The 21,266-nt window shown below is 37.5% G+C and overlaps 1 protein-coding gene across 4 annotated transcripts in view; it reads right to left on the bottom strand.

The window, feature by feature from the left end:
• Positions 1-21,266, bottom strand: part of EYA3 (EYA transcriptional coactivator and phosphatase 3) — a 101,414-nt gene that overhangs the window by 9,516 nt on the left and 70,632 nt on the right. For all 4 annotated transcript variants that reach the window (XM_045545791.1, XM_045545792.1, XM_045545794.1 and 1 more), the window contains 6 exons: positions 16,022-16,105; positions 13,134-13,223; positions 10,953-11,011; positions 8,715-8,875; positions 6,371-6,485; positions 5,201-5,322 (listed from right to left, as the gene is read on the bottom strand). In XM_045545791.1, the coding sequence (XP_045401747.1) occupies positions 5,201-5,322; positions 6,371-6,485; positions 8,715-8,875; positions 10,953-11,011; positions 13,134-13,223; positions 16,022-16,105 (631 nt within the window). The remainder of the gene's footprint in view (positions 1-5,200; positions 5,323-6,370; positions 6,486-8,714; positions 8,876-10,952; positions 11,012-13,133; positions 13,224-16,021; positions 16,106-21,266) is intronic.

The raw sequence follows: 21,266 nt of genomic DNA, 5'->3' as shown, positions 1-21,266 counted from the left end.
GCTCATTCACCTTTAACTGCAATATAGTATTTTGTTTGAATATATCTATCCATTTTCTGTTCACAAACAGGTTCACAGACCAATTATTTCCCATTATTTTCTATTATGAACAAGGCTGCATCAAAAAAAATCCTTGCACATGTCTCTTCCCTGTGCATATGAGAATCACTCAAAGGCAGGGGTCACCAAACTTATTCTGTAAACAGTCAGACAATAAATATTTCAGACTTTGCAGGCCATATGGTCTCTGTTCCAACTATTCAACTCTGCTACTGCAGTGTGAAAGCAACTATATAAATGAGTGAGCATGACTAAATTTCAATAAAAATCTTACAAAAACAGGCAAGGGGCAGGATTTAGCCCATGAGCTGTAATTTGCAGATCCCTGCTCAAAAGTACATATATCTCAAAGTGGAATTGATCACAGGGTCACGTACATCTCAAACTTTATTAAACATTAACAAACTGTTCTCCAAAAAAGGTTATATTCTTTTTCAATCCCATCTGCAGAGTAAGAGTTTCCATTACCTTAACAAAGCTTGGCACTGTCAAGACTTAATTTTTCTCTATCTGATGGGTGTGAAATGCATCACATTTTAATTTGCATTTCCTTAGGTGGTGAGGTTAAGGAATTTTTCATATGTTTGCTGACAGTAGGGTTTTCCTTTTCTGCAAACTGGCTATTTCAAGATTTTTGCCTATTTTTCTATATTCTATATTCACAATTGCTGCTTGATTTGCAGGAATTCTTTACAGATTCTGTATACTAATTATCAATTAAATGTTTTGCAAATCTCTTTTCCCAGTGTATGGCTTGTCTTGTCACTTGATGTTATCTTTCATGGTATATAACTTTAAAAGCTTCATGAAATCAAAATGATCATTTTCTTGTTTTTTTATAATATCTTTTGATAATTTATTTTATTTTATTTTTATTTATTTATTTTTTTTTGAGACAGAGTCTCACTTTGTTGCCCGGGCTAGAGTGAGTGCCGTGGCATCAGCCTAGCTCACAGCAACCTCAGACTCCTGGGCTTAAGCGATCCTACTGCCTCAGCCTCCCGAGTAGCTGGGACTACAGGCATGAGCCACCATGCCCGGCTAATTTTTTTGTATATATATTTTTAGTTGGCCAGATAATTTCTTTCTATTTTTAGTAGAGACGGGGTCTCACTCTTGCTCAGGCTGGTCTCGAACTCCTGACCTTGAGCGATCCACCCGCCTCGGCCTCCCAGAACTAGGATTACAGGCGTGAGCCACCGCGCCCGGCCTTGATATTTTAAAAAGAGATCCTTTCTCACCTCAATATCATACTGATATTCTTCTATATTTTCTTCTAAAAATTAAAGTTTTGCTTTTCATGTTAAGTATTTTTAGAGACAGGGTCTTGCTCTGTCACACAGGCTGAAGTGCAGTGGCGTGATCATAGCTCACTGCAACCTCTAACTCCTAGGGTCAAGCAATCTTCCCACCTCATGTTAAGTTTTTAATCTACTGGCAATTTATTTTGTTAATGAAATGAAGGAAAACAATTCTGCCTTTTTTCCCCTCATATGGGTAACCCAATTATCCTAGCACCATGGATTGAAGGTAAGTTCTATGAGGACAGAGGACTTTTGTCACTGCTGTGTTCCTAGTGCCTTGGCAATGCCTAGCACACAGCAGGCACCATTATCATTTTTCCTCATCTAATGGATCATTTCCATCTATATATAAATTTGATATAATTTCTCTTATGAATCTTATAAATCCTCAAGCCCACATACCCCTCCAGCTACTGCCTTCCTTCTTGCTCTTTAAACAAACCTCCTCCAACAACATACAACAACAATATAGTTCTATCATTGCTGTCTCCAACTCCTCTCTTCCCATTCTCTCTTCGACCTATTCCAATTAGGGTTTCATCCCCATCACTCCACTCAAATTGCCTGTCAAAGTTAATGACCTTCAAGTAGTTAAAAACCACCTTCAATTCAAAGGTCTCACTTAACTCATCAACAACATGTGATAGAACTGATCACCCTTCCTTTGTCTTTCAAGACACTATTCTCCTCATACTTCAAGGGCAATCCTTCTGACACATCTGCTGGGGCTTCCTCATGATCCAAAGGTTTAAATATTAAAGGACTCCAGGGCTTAGTTCTTAGACCTCTATTTTTTGCTATCTGCATTCACTTCTATGATCTCATCCAGTCTTAAACAACCATGTGTACACAAGAACTCACAAGTTTCTATAGCTAGTCAGTGTCTCTCAACTTCCAAAATCAGATATTCCAACTGCCTACTTGACATCTCTGTTTGGAAGTCTAACAATAGTTTCAAATTCAGTATGTCCAAACCTAAACTCATCATTCTTTCACAGTCTTTTCCATTTCAGTGAATGACATCTTCATCCTTTCAGTTGCTTAGGCCGAAATCCTTGGAATCATACTTAACTTCTTTTTCTTTCAAATCCTACATCCAAACTATCAGCAAATCCTGTCAGTTCTGCCTTCATACTGTCACCCAGTAACTGATTACTTCTCAACCATCCATTGCTATTAATACCATCTGGAAGCCATCCATGATCTCAGGCTGGGTTGGTACAATAACCTAACTTTTCTACCTGCTATCTTCCTCAAGACCCTTGAGGAGGGTCTTAGTGAGACTAATCCATTTAAAGTATAAGTCAGGCTGTGCGTGGTGGCTCATGCTGGCAATACCAGCACTTTGGGAGGCCGAGGCAGGAGGATTGCTTGAGGCCATGAGTTTGAGACCAGCCTGAGCAAGAGCAAGACCCCATCTCTACCAAAAAAAAAAGTGTAAGTCAGATCATGTCACTCTTCTGCTCAAAATCTTAATTGCATTTCATTGTCTAAGGCCCTACAGAAACTCCCCACACTCTCCTTTAACCTCTCAATCTTATTTCCTACTATTCTTTCTCCCTTGTTCTTCCTTGAACATGACCTCAGCTTTTCCCATTGTTTCCTGTCCTTAGCAGTTCTTTCCCCCAGACACAGGTTAATGGCTCATTCCCTTACGTCCTTGCTCAAAAGATACCTGGTTCACTGAGGCCTTCTCTAACTCGAATTTAAAACATGACCTACCTTGGCTCCCTGACTGATTTTTATCCACAGTACTTATTACCATCTGACATCTTTTGTTTTACTTATTCATTGACTGTCTTATCCCAGGGCAGGGACTATTTTTTCTTTTTTGTTAACTGCTACATCCCTAGTACCTAGAACAATGCCTGGGACATAAAAGGTGATCAATAAATATATATATATACATATATATATATATATTTTTTTTCTGGTCAACTTGCATCTAGAAAACATTTGTTGAATGAAGGAGAAACACAAGTGTCAATAGGATTTGGTGGGCTTATTTATGACCTCCATTGATCCTGGGATATAAAGAAAATTAGATCTATTTTTTATGTAAAAAGCTGATCAACAGGCATGTAGTATAGATTAGAAAATGAATGACCACAGCTCATCTTTAAACTCCAGGACCTTTCCCTTTGCTACAACAGGGAAGTAGACTAAAGGTTATGGGGGCAAGTGGATGGTTTCCCCAGAGCACATACAGAATTAGAGTGAGACATTCTGCTCTCTTCTCAGCTGCACAAGTGGTTTTGTATAAACTTGATGCCAATTAATTAATCCAGCCAATATTTATTGAGTACCTTCACTTTATATACTTGGTATTAAATATATTTTTAGAGGTTAAAAACTACCTTCATATATATATGCAGTCTCATTTGATTTTCACAACTTCCCAATTGATTTTCAATTACATGAGAAAACTGAGGCTCGGGAGATAAGATAATTTGGTTAAGGTAAGAGCTAGTAAATAGGGGAGCCAGGACTTAAATCCTACTCCGTGATTTTTATTTTCTTTTTCCTTTGTAGAAAATTGTGGTAAAATATGCATAATTTGTAATTTACTAATTTAAACTTCAAAAAATTTTCATTGTGATAAAAAACACATAACATAAAATTTACCATCTTAATCATTTTTAAATGTATAATTCAGTAGTATTTAAGTATTCTCACACTATTGTCCAACAGCTTTCTAAAACCTTTTCACACTATAAAACTTAAATTCTAAACCCATTAAACATTAACTCCCTATTTCCTCCATCCCTTCAGTCCCTGGTAACCACCATTCTACTTTCTGTTTCTAAGAATTTGACCGCTCTAGGTACCTTATATAAGTGGAATCATACAGTATTTGTCTTTTTGTGACTGGCTTATTTCACTTAGCACAATGTCTTCAGGGTTCATCCATGTTGTAGCATGTGTCAGAATTTTTTTCCCTTTTAAGGCTGAATAATATTCCATAGTATAGTATCCATTCATCCACTGATGGACATTTGGGTTGCTTCTACATTTTGGCTACTGTGAATAATGCTCCCATAAATATGGGTATGCAAATAATCTCTTTGAGAACCTGCTTTTGGATATTTGGATATATCCCAAGAATCTGAGACTTAATTCTTTCAGATATTTATGCAGAAGTAGGATGGCTAGCTCATATGGTATTTCTATTTTTTAATTTTTTTGATGAACCACCATATAATTTTTCATTAACAGTTTCTTTCTTTCTTTTTTTTTTTTTAAGAGACAGGATCTCATTATGTTGCCCAGGCTGAATGTGAACTCCCAGGCTCAAGCAATCCTCCTGCCTCAGACACCCAAGTAGATGGGACTATAGGTATGTGCCACTGTGCCTGGCAACATTTGCATTATTTTACAGTTCTACCAACAGTGCACAAGGTTCCAATTTTTCCACATGCTCACCAACACTTGTTATTTTTTGACAGCAGCCATCCTAATGGGTGAGAAGGATTTTAACCATTTTTAAGTATTCAGGTTAGTCCTTGATTTACATCTAGTGCTTTTTCTATCATCTATTCTCTGAGAAAAAGACAGAGAAACTTGAAATGAGGCAAACATAGATTTCTAAGCTAGATATCATGTTCTTTCAAATATTATAAAAGATATGTTTATGTAACTAACTAGCTGTTAGGCCTTGAGCAAGCTATATAACTGCTAAGCCTCAACTACCTCATCAGAAATATCAGAAGACTGTTATGAGGGTTACAGATCCTATATATAAAGTTTCTAATAGAGAGGCTGGCAAATAATAGGTATATCATGAGTAGAAAGTTTTATTGTAAGGCCAGTGACAAGAAATAGAATAGAAACCATACCAATCTTGGTAGCACTATAGATGTTTTCAATAGGAAATATTTCTCCTAGTCCATAAAGGAGAACCTTGGCCAAGGCTGGAACCAGCTGGGTGGTAGTGATCAGAACATTCACACAATTCTTTCTAGAAGGGAGTAGGAAGAAAAAGAAAAGAAACAGATAAAACTAAACTGACCTGGAGTAAGAATTCAAATGGGCCACCTCTTTAGGATGTAATTATTAAAAATTAACCTCAAAGGGTCTGGTATGATACATTCAGTGCCAATGTTCAGCTACTATTATTATTATGCTCTTATTATTTCAGGTTATTTACTTTCTATATTATTAAGAGATCTTACTCTTTTTTGTCTCTCAGTGGACACAGAGCAGCAACTTAATTCTTGCCTAATGATCATTCTAGCTTACAAACACTTGTTAGCAAATACTACCAACCTGTGTCATTGATAGCACATTTCAGAAAACAAACAGCAAAAAGCTCTCAGGTGCTGTACTATTTTATCTGAATGCAATTCAGTCCATAAATGAGATATGATTTAAGTTCTCTCTGCTCTTCACACAACAGCAACACAAATTCTATAATACACATTAATTTCACATGTCCTTTACGCTCACCAGATATCTAGCCCTCAGTGTTAGTTTTACTGTTTACTAGATTGTGCATCTGGAATTCCTGCTGTGAGGAAGGGAGCAATAGGGTACTGGTGCAGACATGGCTGCATTTATTTCCTGGTCTAAGCTTCATGCTGATATCTCCACAATCTGCTTACAGTACCCTTTTTCTTTTGATTCTTGCCTTCTTGAGTGGGATTGAGTACACTTCTTGGAGTTTCCTACACTTAGGATATTTGTGACATGGCTCCTACCTGTCTTCTTTGATGTCGCCAGGCCCATCTCCTGGACTGGAGATTATGAATTACTGAGTTTTAATTTTGTGAGCAAAAAGTAAGGGGAAAGAAAAAGAATTCTGTATATAAATCTCTGAAAACTCTAAGGTATGCTGTTAACATAAAATGACCTTGTCTCCCACCCTAACCTAAATACTTCCCTACAGCAGCATTTCGACTTCTCTCTTCCCTATCTCAAAACCTATGTTAGGCAATTGCCTGTCCTGGACTGGGGTAGTAAATAGTGTGTCTCTGAAAAGATGAGAACTAAAAGAATCATTTTCATACCTGGACTGGATGAGGAGTAAGGACTTCAGTGCAGTTCCTAACCAGGAATCTGTTAAAACTTCAATTTCTGCTCTTAATCTCTGTAGTGCTTCCTTTCTTTGGGGACTGAGGAGGCCTTTGGGAATAAAAGCAGACATGTTTATCATTTGACAACATATACTTGCTGATACTGAGAAAGCCCCTTCTAAATTCAATTTAAAAATAATGTGAGTCACTAAAATATTTTCCTGAGCTAATATATTTCTCTTCTTAAAGAAATCTTAGAGTAGTGCTACTTAAAAAGCTATTTTGACTTTCTTCATCAGAATGTTTTGTTATGGGGCACGACAACAATAAAATCAGCTGACAGAAACATGACTGCATTCTGGTAAAAGCTCCCTTTTCCTCACTAACCAGTAACATCACTTGCAGACCAGTGGACCACACTTTGAGTAGCACTGCTTCAGAAAATGACATCAAGAACCAAAGTGGGAAAAATGAGTGTTACAGCTGGAGGAGTCCTCAGTAGTTCTAATTTCTTTCTAAAGAAACCAAAGTCCAAGGGAGAAAGGGGGCCAGGTCTAAGCTAACATATTAAGTTAGTAGCTTTTTGTCTCAGGAAGTCTTTCCATTACTACACACAACTCCCATGGTGACTGCACTTCCACCTGTGTCAGAATATGTCAACTTGAGATTCCAGGGTGAATGAGCAACTCTCTGTACTGTACTTACTTCTGAAATGACTCCAGCTGATAGACTAAAATACTACGTAAGACTAGACAATTAAGCACAAAACAAAACAGAACTTGATGGGAGCTTTTTGTTGGACACTTGAGTTAAAATATTCAAATAAATCTGGCTCTGAATTTTCTGTAGTGAAGGTAAAGAAAAAAAAATTCTATTAGCTATACTATTCTATTAGCAATACTCCATAAAAGCAGAAGGCATTTCTGTGAGGAGGAGAACTTGGAGTATAATCTGTTTTGACTGATGGTTTCAAAATGCAAGCCTAGAATTAGATGACTGTTATTTAACATTTTGGATAAAACAACAACAAAACCAGTATATATATGTCACATACTTAATATATGATGTGGTACTTCTGTTAATTCATATTTTATAAAACATACAGCTGGGACATTACTTTTCATCTGTTCCCCAAAGTAGGCTCAGGGGATTCTCACAGAGGGTTAAATCATTTTCTTTAGGAAACTAGGTCCAGGCACTGGGCAGGGAAAGGATCAAAGACTTAGGTTATATATGAAAATTAACCAAAAAAAGGCTAATGTCTGTGAGAGACAAAAAGTATAACAAAAAGACTTGGAGGTGCCAAAATAAAAAATACTAGCTCTAAATCATGAGAAGAAATAAACAATAAAAATGGGAATCTGAAAAAAGTAAATTAGATTCCTAATGTCTGGAAGCCCATGGTTTTTATCTGGTTTTAGAGGGCTAAACAGAAATGAACCAAACTGAATTTCAAAGCCAACTGAACTACACTCCGCACCACCCTGTAAGGCAGCATGGTGCAGTTAAAGGACTCTTGACCTGGAGTAATATACCTCATGTACATTTCGTGGGCATGTACATCTCTGAGGGTGATGGTTCAGTTTTAAGTATCTTCTCGTAAGGGTATCTCACCAAAAAAGGAACACATGAATATAAAATGCACTGGACCAAAAGTTAGGGAATGTGGATTCTAACCATGGTAGGATCACAAGCTTGCAATGTGACCATGGGTAAGCTGCGCTTACTACCCTGTGATGGACATCAATTTTGTCAGCTGTAAAATGAGGAATTTATATTAGATTTCTAATGTCTCTTCTAATTTGGCCAATCTGTGATTAATTAATTCTAAATAATAGAATTTTAGGCACAGTGGCACCTGGTATTTGAAATATTTCTCAACAGAAAGAATTTCCAATGTGCTTCAAATCATAACACATTGATATTGCCATCCTACAATGCTGGACAAACTTACTAACTAGCTCTACTTAACTTGTCCTGATGGTTATAATAATCAGCCAAAAAAATGTGGCACCCTATTAATTAGTACTGACAGTAGTTGTCACTAATGAATAAAACACATCATCAAACATAATCTGTGGAACACATGTCCTTTAAAAAGGCATTTGTCTAAGAGAACAAGAGAACTCTGCAAAGTTATGCTAAGAGAAGTCCATTAGAAATACAGAGCTTCTTCCCCAAAGGTTTTCAACCAAACCTTCATTTTTTTTTATAGAGTGAACATGTTACTGTGGCATAATTCATAAGCAGTTGCCAGGGGAATCTAAGGAATCCCTGGAAAGGAAAGTAGGAAATCAGAAAGAAACAGAGAATTAGACTGGCTGTATGCCACACTTACCACCCACATTGCTTTTATGCTTATCATAGATTTCTCTCACTTTTCGGTAGCGGAAAGCCAGTTTTCTCATCCAGTCCACACCTCCCTGGACACCCACAGAGGAACCATGGCTGCCACTGCCTCCTGAGCCACTGAAACCATCTGTTGAGAAACTATAGTTGCTGCAAAGAGAGAGGATAATGAAAATTAAAATCTATACAGTATGGGGTTTTTTGGTTGAGAGCCACCTGGGATTGTCTGTCTTGTTCCTGGTATCTAATAAACAAGGCTAATGGCTTTAACAATCTTCTCCCTTAATCTTCGTATATCAGAGTCTATCTTCCATTAGTCCTCTACCTCACCTCTATGAGTTCTATTAAAGAAAAGATTGGGAGGCAGGGAAGGAGAGGAAGAAACAATTCAAGCACTAGCATTAACTAGAGGTTGGCTTGGGAGATAAAGCATCTTTTTCATTAATGATAGACAATACCATACAGTGAAAAATGCAGAATATAAAATTTTGTCATACACACACAAAAAGACTGCAACTATGTAAAAAGGAGAAATATAAAAAATTAATAGAAGAAAAAGACCCGAAATGCCAATAATGATAAAACAGCAGATTTCCCCCCAGTGATCTGCTAGCTAGTTTATTAAGTTCATGGGTCAACGTTAGTAGCTTCAAAATATGTTCACAAATTCTTTGATACTCCTCTCTTCTAATTCTGTTCCCCTTAGGTATGGGATATACTTAGAATAGAAATAGAAAGTAGTGAAATGATAGTGTTAGAATTCAGAGACTAAGCTTTCTCTTGCTCTCTCTTGGAGCACTTGCTCTGGGAGAGGCCAGCTGTCACATGAGAACATTCAAGCTTTCCCATGGAGAGGCACATGCAGCGAGGAACTAAACCCTCCTGTCATCAGCCACACATGAGAGACTCCAGCCAACATCTTGATTCCAACTCCAGAGACCCGAATAACAACTATGTACCCAAGCCACTTTCAAGTTCCTCACCCACAGAAACTCTGAGATAATAAATATTTAATTATTTTAAGCAACTAAGCTTTGGGGTAGTTATTAGACAGTAACAACAGATAACTAATACAGTTATACAGACCAGGAAGGATTAATATTTTGTAAGTAAAGATTTTAAAATGACGGACAGAATTAGAGACAACTTGGTTCAACCAAAAGTCAAAATAAAGTTCAATATGTTAAGAGTGAGACTCTGTATTTAAGAAAATAAAGCTGCCGAGACATAAAATAGCCACATGTATAAGAGGAAAAACAACTGGGGTTCACAGTGGATCATATACTGCTTCAGATCAGGCTCTTTTCTAAACAGAACAGTAAAGTCTCATAAGAAAGGTGTCTTCTGTGGCTGTGCAAGGCCACAACATGCACAAGTAGATGCTATTCCTGAAAGTGAAACCTTTCAGTCTTCTCAGGTCTATCTGACTAGGTTTGTACTAAGGTGGTATGTCCAGTTCTGTTCTGTATTAGAGAATTCACGGATGGAACACTGAATTTTACGGTAGTCACTGGGAAGCACATTTTAATTATGCAAAGGGATAAACATTAGAACAAATTAATATGAAAAGACAGATGTGACAATCTTTTTTACTAAAGGTTTTTAAATATAAACTAGATACATTTTGGATCATTCTTAGCTAAGACTACTGGACCAGAAGACAATAGCCACAAGAAGAATAAGGAGATTTGAGCAACCATTTGGCCACTGGTATAGCTTTCACTATAATAAAATGTTTAAGACTGTCTTCCACAGGGTTATTCCTGACACCATCAGACTCCTGCAGTTAGTTTCCTTGGTGAAATTTTAGATGCTTATTTGCATCTAAAACTACCCAGACTGGAAGCACATTTTCTCCTGACTGAAAATCTGGCCAAAAAGAAACTAGTATATTCTTCACTTTGGAATGCTTCTCCTCATCCTGTCATTGCTACCTATTCTTTAAGGTCCTGCTCAAATGCTACTCCACTGAGAAGGCCTCTCCATTGTCGGCACTACCTGCTCCCTATTCCCATCAGAATTACTTCCTTCTCTGTGCTCCACTGTATTTTCTATTGTCACCTTCTCACACTGTATGTCATGGTCTACCATGTTTGCCTCTGTGTCCTCTGATAGATTGTGAGCACTTTTAGAGTTGTAACTTATTCATCTTTGTTGTCCTCTGCACCTACACAGATCTTGCAGATAACAGGTATACTAATGTTCAAGACATCATTGTATTTATCACCTCAAGTCTTGGCCATTGTCATCAGAAGCCACATCTTCCACGTGTACCTGGTCACACTCCTGTTAAAAGACAAAATATACTATTTCAGTCCTGGGAGTAGAAGAGCTATTATTGCTATGACATATTGTAAAAAGATCACATACGATGGCAGGATGATGAAATGTCTTACGGTCTCTCTTATGTGTAGGTGATCACTTTCACACCCCTTGCTATCCAACTTCTTTTATGGCCTGATTCACATCCCACAGTCTTCATGAAATTTTCCTTAACTATCCCATCCCTAATTTCTGCTCTTCTCTCAATAGTTCATTTCTCCAACAGCTCATAGGAATAAGCACAAGCTCCCTTACACTTCAGGTGTATCTATGTCCTACACCAGACTGTAAGTCCTGTGACACTGTAGGCCTCCTGGGGCACGAACCACATCTTACATCTCCTTTGCATCCCTCTGGTCTAGTCCAATGCCCTTACGAGCATGTACCCAACAAATTTTTGTAAATAAAACAGATGCTAGTAGAGTATGGTATCAAAACTGAGAATGACTGAAATAGAAATTTATAAAATCAGACTTAGGAGGTAGAGAGATCATCTAATTCAATCTCCTCATGTTCTAAAAGTGAGGTGAAATGATTTTATCAAGGTCAGACAACTAGTGAGTGGTAAAAGGAGAACAGAAAGAACCTAAGTTTTCTGCTTCTAATCCAAGGTTCTTTCCACCAAGCCCATGCTACTACTGATATAAAATGCCATCCACTGCCTAACTCTGATGGATGTACTCCTCTGATACCACCTAGGGTACCTGCATCAGAATCCTCTGGGGAAGTTTTTAAAAAATGCATATTCTTGGGTCCATCCCAGACCTACTCGAATCAGAATTTCTGGGATTGAAGTCCTAGAATCTCCACTTTTACGAAGTTCCCCAGGTGATTCTTATGCCCCCTAAAGTTGAGAACCACTGACCTGGGGGGCAGGAACACATTCAGGTCAAATTCTTCACAGAAATTTCAGTCCTGAGTGAGGACTATCTCTAGAAAATCATTACAAATACAATTTGGCAATAATTATTGGCACACAGTAGGTTTTCAATAAATGTTTCCTGAATAAAAACTATGATGTCCCAATTTAGCAATATGTGAAGATGAGGGAAGCTTAAAGTATTAAGGAGTTCAGACAAAAGTACTGAAGTTTAGAGCCCTATTAATTTAATTAATTGGAGAATTATCTATTGAGAATTAGATTCTATTTTTTAAAAAAAGGATTATATTTCTAAAATGCTATCTTATTTTACTTTAAAATGTTTACTATTTTCAAAAACTAGGTAATGTAAGTAGTACACAGCTCAAAATTCAAAAGGGTGTGAAGTGTAGAGTCTGCTTCCTCCCACCTCTGTGTCCCAGCAACACATTCCCCTCCCCAGATACAATAACTGTTAGTAGTTTCCTGCATAGGATGACTGCTTAACTGAGACCCAGAATGGGAACATAACTTTCCCAATCTAAGATTCATGCCCTGTTCTTCCAACTCCCAGTGCTGTGCTCTTTCTGCTACAACACATTTACCACAAAGGTGAACTCAAATGTCAAAGTCAAAAAATGTCCCTATTAAGCTCTTAGTGTTTCTTAATTTTCCAGCACCTAACTAAAAAATGATTCTGTACATCAAGGTTAACCTATATATGAACAATAAACATGTATAGAATATAATGGGTTACAATAACCATTTATAGACTTGACAAATCAAGAGACTATCTTTTTGGGGCCCCACCCCCTTGAGATAATCTTTTAAGAAGCTAAAATTGAAGAATAGTCAAAATATAACTGAGATAAAAAATAATCGAATCCATTTTATATATATTATTTAATACGGATTAATAAATTGGAATATTGGTTTATATGTCAGTGTTTTACCTGATAGGCTGGCATGTCCCTTAGTGCTAGATCACTTCCAAATAAGCTAACAAAAATCAAATTTTTGAGCCAATAAAATTGAGGGCCAGAACCAAGACTGTGGTGACACATCCATGGCACTATTTTTCTAAGACTAGATATGCTTAAGTGGCCAGCTGATCTCTCCATACCCACCCACTAACTATGTTTCTTCTAAATACAATAAGCATAGGCTTTAAAACAGTTATTGAACAAAACTTCTCACCAAAGCATGGAAGCAATTTTAAATGCTTACCTCTAAGTCGTTGAAAAATAGATGTGTATCAGCCACTTCAAAAATCATTTCTTCCATTGTTAAACCTGAGCCAATCACTACTGTTGGGTCCTAGAAGACAATTAAGAGAAAAATTTGCTTGACTTGGTAATCACAGCACTGGTTCTAATCTTCAAATATTTCAAAATTATTTGGGGTCAAGGCTAAAACAACACAAGCCCACAATAGTGCTTCAAACTATAACCGATGCAATTTAATTCATAGTTACAGGAATCGAGGATTGTGCAATAGAGAAGATATGGACAGTTAAAAATTTTAGGACTTCAGTTTCTAGGAACTAGAAAAGTAAATGCGGACAGAGGATATATTTTTAAAAACTAACTCAATGCTTTACAGTCAAAACTATATCCATCATTCCCTTTGGAGCTCTCCTCCCACTTAAAAAAAATTCACTGAATTTTTGGGAAATTCCCTGTTCCAGGGTAAATTCTGACTATTGTTGAAATATTGCTATTATAATACTCATTCTCTTGCCTGCATGTACACACACGTATATGTACACACACAAAATATAACACTAGAAGCCAGTTATCTGATAATCTCAACAACCAGGAAGTAAAGAAAAGCTGCAGAACCAAAATATTTGCAGGAAAACCAATGCAATTGCTTAAAAATGAACCATCAGTCTTTTAATTAGAGGCTGCATGCTCTTATTTTATACATTCTTAAAACCAGCTTAGTTATGTAGCTTATGAGCTTATGTCACTGGACCAGTCTAAATACTAAAAGTCTGTGGAAAAATACTCCTAACAGAAATATCAGAAACAATACAAAATAACTGGAAGTAGTAAGATGGTAAAGGAGGGAGATATTATATTTGATTTTTTATTTTTAGAAACAGGGATCTTGCTATGTTGCCCAGGCTAGATTCAAACTCCTGGGTTTAAGCAATCCTCCTGCCTCAGCCTCCCAAGTAGCTGGGACTACAGGTGTGTACCACTGCGCCCAGCCGGGAGCAGATATTTTTATAAAATTTATTCATGGAAATATGAGCTTTGAGGTAATTTAGTGTAGAAATACACAGCCTTAATCTTCTTAAAACAGTTCATTCTTCTGTTAAAACTGATGTTTACAGCTGGGCGTGGCAGCTCATGCCTGTAATCCTAGCACTCTGAGAGGCCAAGGCAGGAGGATTGCTTGAGCTCAGGAGTTTGAGACCAGCCTGAGCAAGAGCGAGATCCTGTCTCTACTAAAAATAGAAAACATTAGCCAGGCGTAGTGAGGTGCGTCTGTAGTCCCAGCTACTTGAGAGGCAGGAAGATCACTTGAGCCCAGGAGTTTGAGGTTGCTGTGAGTTAGACTGACGCCATGGCACTTTAGCCCGGGGAAAAGAGCCAGACTCTGTCTCAAAAAAAAAAATTTAATGTTTACATTGAAGATAAGGCCAGTTAAATTTTGTTTGGTATATTTAGTTTAAAAAGGCATATAATCTATTTTAGACAGACATTTTATCTATACATTTTACTTATAAATACCTGGCACATACTTGGCTAAATGAAATGCTCAGTTTGGGCTGTTAAAAGTGTCTTAAGGTATAACACATCGGTCTTTGGATTATAATCCCAAGACTATACTCCGTTTTGAGCCTCATTCCTGTATTTGCTCTGTTGCCCAGGCTGGAGTGCAGTGATGTGATCATAGCTCACTGTAACCTCGAACCCTGGGCTCAAGTGATCCTCCCACCTTAGTTGCCTGAGTAACTCGGATTGCAGGCATGTGTCATGTCACCATGTTTGGGTAATTTTACTTTTGTAGAGACAGAGTTGTGCCATTTGCCCAGCCTCCTACAAAACTTCTGTCCTGGGCCGGTCGCGGTGGCTCACGCCTATAATCCTAGCACTCTGGGAGGCCGAGGCAGGAGGATCATTTGAGCTCAGGAGTTCGAAACCAGAGACCAGCCTGAGCAAGAGCGAAACCCCATCTCTACTAAAAATATAAGGAAAATTAGCTGGACAACTAAAAAATATATAGAAAAAATTAGCCAGCCATGGTGGCATATGCCTGTAGTCCCAGCTACTCGGGAGGCTGAGGCAGAAGGATCACTGGAGCCCAGGAGTTTGAGGTTGCTGTGAGCTAAGCTGACGCCACGGCACTCTAGCCCAGGCAATAGAATGAGACTCTGTCTCAAAAAAAAAAAAAAAACCAAAAAAACTTCTGTCCTGAAGTGATCCTCCTGTCTTGGCCTCCCAAAGTGCTGGAATTACAGGCATGAGCCACCACACTGGGCCATATACTTTAATCTTCACAAAATGTCACTCTCGGCTGGGTGCAGTGGCTCACACCTGTAATCCTAGCACTCTGGGAGGCCGAGACGGGCGGATCATCTGAGCTCAGGAGCTCGAGACCAGCCTGAGCAAGAGTGAGACCCCGTCTCTACTAAAAATGGAAAGAAACTATATGGACAGCTAAAAATATATATAGAAAAATTAGCCGGGCATGGTGGCGCATACCTGTAGTCCCAGCAACTTGGGAGGCTGAGGCAGTAGGATGGCTTGAGCCCAGGAGTTTGAGGTTGCTGTGAGCTAGGCTGACGCCACGGCACTCTAGCCTGGGGAACAGGGTGAGACTCTGTCTCAAAAAAGAAAAAAACCAAAAAAAAAAAAAAAACAAAAAAAAAAAAAACCACCAAAAAAAAAAATTCACTCTCAAACAACTTAAGCTTTCAGCATTGGTCTTAGCGGTCTCTAGCTTTACCGTGTAGCCTGCCTGGTACAAGCCATCTGTTGAAGTTTTATATGGAAAGTGAAAAGAAAACAGGGTAAGATGGAGGTAGCAGAGAAAATCATTTTAGTTATGCACCTATGGAGTCCAGAAGAGGGACAGTTACAACACAGGAAGACTTAAATTACCTTTCCATACTTCTGGGCATAGGATCCAGTAAGAAGAGAGTGGAAGATGATGATGGTTTCATCCAAGTCCCACAGAAATACCCGCTGAGAGAAGAAAAGATAAAAAATAATGAGTATCTTTCCCAATCACAATGGAATAAAACAAGAAATCAATAACAGAAGGAAAACTGGAAAATTCACAAATACGTGAAAATTAAACAAAACAACCAATGTGTCAAAGAAGAAATCAGAAAGACAAAATTAGATACTTTGAAATGAATAAAAACACAACATATCGAACTTATGGAATATGGCGAAACCAATGCTAAGAGGGAAATTTATAGCTGTAATTACATATATTAAACAAGATCTCAAATCTATAACTTAATTTTATACCTTAAGGAACTAGAAAAAGAAGAACAAAATAAAGCCAGCAGAAGGAAGAAAATAGTAAAGCTTGGAGTGGAGGTAAATCAAATAGAGACTAGAAAAATAATAGAGAAAAAAAACAATAAAACCAAAAGCTGGTTATTTGAAAATATCTACAAAATTGACAACCTTTAGCCAGAATGACTAGGGAGGAAAAAAAAAAAAAAGACTCAAATTACTAAAGTCAAAAATGAAAGTGGGGACATTACTATCGTTTTTTACAGAAATAAGGATTAAAAGAGAATCTATGAACACTGTATGCCAACAAATTAGATAAATCAGACAAAATGGTCAAATTCCTACAAATACACAACAGAAAGTACCAAAACTGACTCAAGAAGAAAAAGAAACTCTGATAAGCCCCATAACTAGTGAGGAGATTGGAAAAATATTTAAAAACTTCACAACAAGAAGAAAGCTCAAGAACAGATGGTTTCACTGTGAGTTCCACCAAATATTTAAAGAATTAACACTAATCCTTCTTAAACTCTTCCCCAAAATGGAAGAGGAAACACTTCCTGACCAATGCAATCAGGTCAGCATTACCCTGATACCAAAGTCAGATTAAGACACTATAAGAGGCCGGGTGCAGTGGCTCACGCCTGTAATCCTAACACTCTGGGTGGCCGAGGCGGAGGATCGCTCGAGGTCAGGAGTTTGAGACCAGCCTGAGCAAGAGCGAGACCCCATCTCTACTAAAAAATAGAAAGAAATTATCTGGACAACTAAAAATATATAGGAAAAATTAGCTGGGCATGGTGGCGCATGCCTGTAGTCCCAGCTACGTGGGAGGCTGAGGCAGAAGGATTGCTTGAGCCTAGGAGTTTGAGGTTGCTGTGAGCTAGGCTGATGCCACGGCACTCTAGCCAGGGCAAAAGAGTGAGACTCTGTCTCAAAAAAAAAAAAAAAAAAAAAAAAGACACTGTAAGAAAACTATAGACAAATACCCCTTATGAAAATTAATATAAAAATCCTCAACAAAATAGTAGCAAAGCAAATTCAGCAGCATATTTTTAAAAACTTAAACATGACCAAGTGACATTAGTTCCCAGAATGTAAGGATGGTTCATTCAACATATAAAATTAATCAAATATATCACATTAATAGAGGGGGGAAACCCACATGATAATCTCAATTGATGTAGAAAACACATTTGACAACACTCAATAAACCTAGAATAGAAGCAAATGTTAGGCCGGGCGAAGTAGCTCATGCCTGTAATCCTAGCACTCTGAGAGATCAAGGTGGGAGGATTGCTTGAGCTCCGGAGTTCGAGACCAGCCTGAGCAAGAGCAAGTCCCCATCTCTACTAAAAACAGAACAATTGGCCAGGCGTCATGGTGTGCACCTGTAGTCCCAGCTACTCAGGAGGCTGAAGCAGGAGGATTGCTTGAGCCCAGGAGTTTGAGGTTGCAGTGAGCTATGATGATGCCATTGCAACTCTACCCGGGGCAAAAGTGAGACTTTGTCTCAAAAAGAAAAAAAAAAAAAAAAAAAAGATTCAGCAGCAAATGTCCTCAAAGTGATAAAGGCCACATATGAAAAATCTACAGCTAATATCATACTCAGTGGTGAAAAACTGAAAGCTTTAATAAGACAAGGATGATGCTTTTGCCATTTCTGTTTAATACAGTGCCAGATGTTCTAGCCAGAGAGATCTGGCAAGAAAGGGAAAAAAGGCATCCAAATTGGAAAGGAAAACATAAATTTATCTGTTTGCAGATGATATGATCTTATGTGTAGAAAACCCTAAAGGACCCACAAAATATTGTTAGAGCTAATGAATGAATTAAAAAAATCAGCTGTCTTTCTATACATGTGCCATGAATAATTTGAAAAGGAAATTTTAAAAACAATTCCATTTACAACAGCATCAAAAAGAACAAACTACTTAGGAATAAATTTAACCAACGAGGCAAAAGATGTGTACATTGAAAACTGTAAAATACCGCTGAAGAAACTAAAGAAATACCTAAAATAAATGGAAAGATCATGGATTAGAAGACTTAACATTGTTAATTTGACAATACTACCCAAACCAATCTACAAATTCAACACAATCCCTATCAAAATCCCAATACTATTTAAGAAATAGAAAAACTCATCCTGGGGCAGCTAAAAACAAAACAAAAAACAACAACAACAACAAAAACTCATCCTAAAATTCAGATGGAATCTCAAGGAACCTTGAATCTTGAAAGAGAACAAAGTTGGAAGATTCACAATTCCTGACTTCAACACTTACAACAAAGCTACAGTAATCAAAACATTGTGGTAATCGGATTAAGGACAGACATATGGACCAATGCAAAAGAACTGAGAGTCTAGAGATAATGCCTTATACATATCGTCAATTAATTTTTGACAGGATGCCAAAACCATGCAATGGGAGGGTAAAGTCTTTTCAACAAATGATGCTGAGAAGAAGGATATCCATATGCAAAAGAACGAAGTTAGACTCTTACCTTACTTATACCATGTACAAAATTAACTCAAAATGGATCATAGACCTAAATTTAAGAGCTAACCCATGAAACTCTTAGGAAAAACAGAATAAAATCTTCATAACCTTGAAATCTTAAGTCTTACACCAAAAGCACAGCAATAAAAGAAAAAATAAGGCTTCTTAAAAATTAAAAAAATTTGTGCTTCAAAGGACATTACCAAGTGAGTGAAAAGACAATACACAGAATGGGAGAAAACATATACAGATCATATATCTGAGAAGGGATTAATAATCTAGAATATATAAAGAACTCCTACAACACAACAACAAAAACCCAAACAACCCAATTCAAAACTGGGCAAAGGATTTGAATGGACATTTCTTCAAGGAAAATATAAAAATGACCAATAAACACATAGAAAGATGCTCAACATCCTTAGTCACTAGGGAAACGCAAATCAACATCACAATGTGATACCATTTCACATTTGGATAGCTATCACATATCAGGATAGTTATCATCAAAAAAATAGGAAATAACAAGTGTTGGTGAGCATGTGGACATACTGGAACCTCTGAGCATTGCTGGTGAGAATATGAAACAGTATAGCCACTGTGGAAAACAGTTTGGTGATTCCTCAAAAAGTTGAACATAGAATTACCACAACTTTCAACAATCCCACTCCTACTTATATAACCAAAAGAATTGGTAAGAAGGACTCAAACAGAAAACTGTATAGCAGTGTTCAAAGTAGCATTATGCACAACAGCCCAAAGGTGAAAAATTCCAAGTGTCCATCAACAGATGAATGGATTAACAAAATGTGATATATATATACATAATGAAATATTCAGATATAAAAAGGAATGAGAGGCCGGGCGCAGTGGCTCACGCCTGTAATCCTAGCACTCTGGGAGGCCGAGGCGGGTGGATCGCTTGAGGTCAGGAGTTCGAGACAAGCCTGAGCGAGACCCCATCTCTACTAAAAATAGAAATAAATTATCTGGACAACTAAAAATACATATAGAAAAAATTAGCCGGGCATGGTGGTGCATGCCTGTAGTCCCAGCTACTTGGGAGGCTGAGGCAGTAGGATTGCTTAAGCCCAGGAGTTTGAAGTTGCTGTGAGCTAGGCTGATGCCACGGCACTCACTCTAGCCCGGGCAACCAAGTGAGACTCTGTCTCAAAAAAAAAAAAAAAAAAAAAAAGGAATGAAATTATGATAATGCTACAATATGGATAAAATTTGAAAACATTATGCTAAGTGAAATAAGCCAAATATGGAAGGATAAATATTGCATAATTCTACCTATATGAGATATCCAGAATAGACAAATTCACAGACAGAAAGTAGAATAGAGATTACCAGAGATTAGGAGGAGGACAGAATGGGGAATTACTGTTTCACAGGTATTTGTTTGGGAGCCTGAAAAAATTCTGGAAATATATACTGGTGATAGTTACACAATATTGTGAATGTATTTAATGACACTGACTTATATACTTAAAATGGTTAAAGTAGTAAAATTTGTTAGGTATATTTTACCACAATTTTAAAAATGAGTAAGTTCTCAGTCTTTCCTAAGAAATACATCAGAAACTTAGTTTTTCTTTTTCTTTCTTCTCTACCTGCCTTCCAACAAAGAGAAAGAGAGGCCTCCAAACATAGCTTCAATTTACCTATGCCTTAGAGTACCTATCAATGGACACTTTTTTTTTTTTTAAAGAGACAAGGTCCTTCCTCAATTGTCCAGGCTGGAGTTCAGTGGCGATCATAACTCACTACAGCTTCGAATCTGTGGGCTTGAGCAATCCTTCCACCTCAGCCTCTCAAGTAGCTAGGACTACAGCTGCATGCCACCATACTCAGCTAAGTTTTTAAAAATATTTTTGTAGAGATGGGGTCTTGCTATGTTGCCCAGGCTGGCCTTACGTGATCCTCCCACTTCAGCTTCCCAAAGTGTTGGGATTACAGGCATGAGTCATCATGCCTAGTCTTGGATTCATTTTAAAATACGCATTTCCCCTTTATTAAATATTCACATTGCAGAAAAACTGAAAACAGAAAACCAAAGGGTAATGTTAAAATTCCACTATTCTTAGCATTTTGGGTGCCTTTTTTGTCTTTAACAATGAAGTCAAATGTATGTCGAGAAATTCTTCATAGTGCTTACACTATACAATAAATCAGTGACAATCTCACTAATAGGGTTACCAGATCTGTTTGTGTCTTACAGAAACTTGGTTTAAAGCACTCTAGTCCCCTTACTTTCCTTCTCGATTTCTGAATGGAGAACAGTATGATATCACTTGTGACTCCCTCTGCTTTCTGAATATGATGCATTATTTGTTCTGTTCTCCTCTGGAATATAGAGAATAGTTTGTTCT

Source organism: Lemur catta, chromosome 3 (assembly GCF_020740605.2).
Source record: "Lemur catta isolate mLemCat1 chromosome 3, mLemCat1.pri, whole genome shotgun sequence".
In the NCBI taxonomy this organism is placed as follows: domain Eukaryota; kingdom Metazoa; phylum Chordata; class Mammalia; order Primates; family Lemuridae; genus Lemur; species Lemur catta.
The sequence above is the reverse complement of the archived record's forward strand: the minus strand, read 5'-3'. Positions and strand labels throughout refer to the sequence as shown.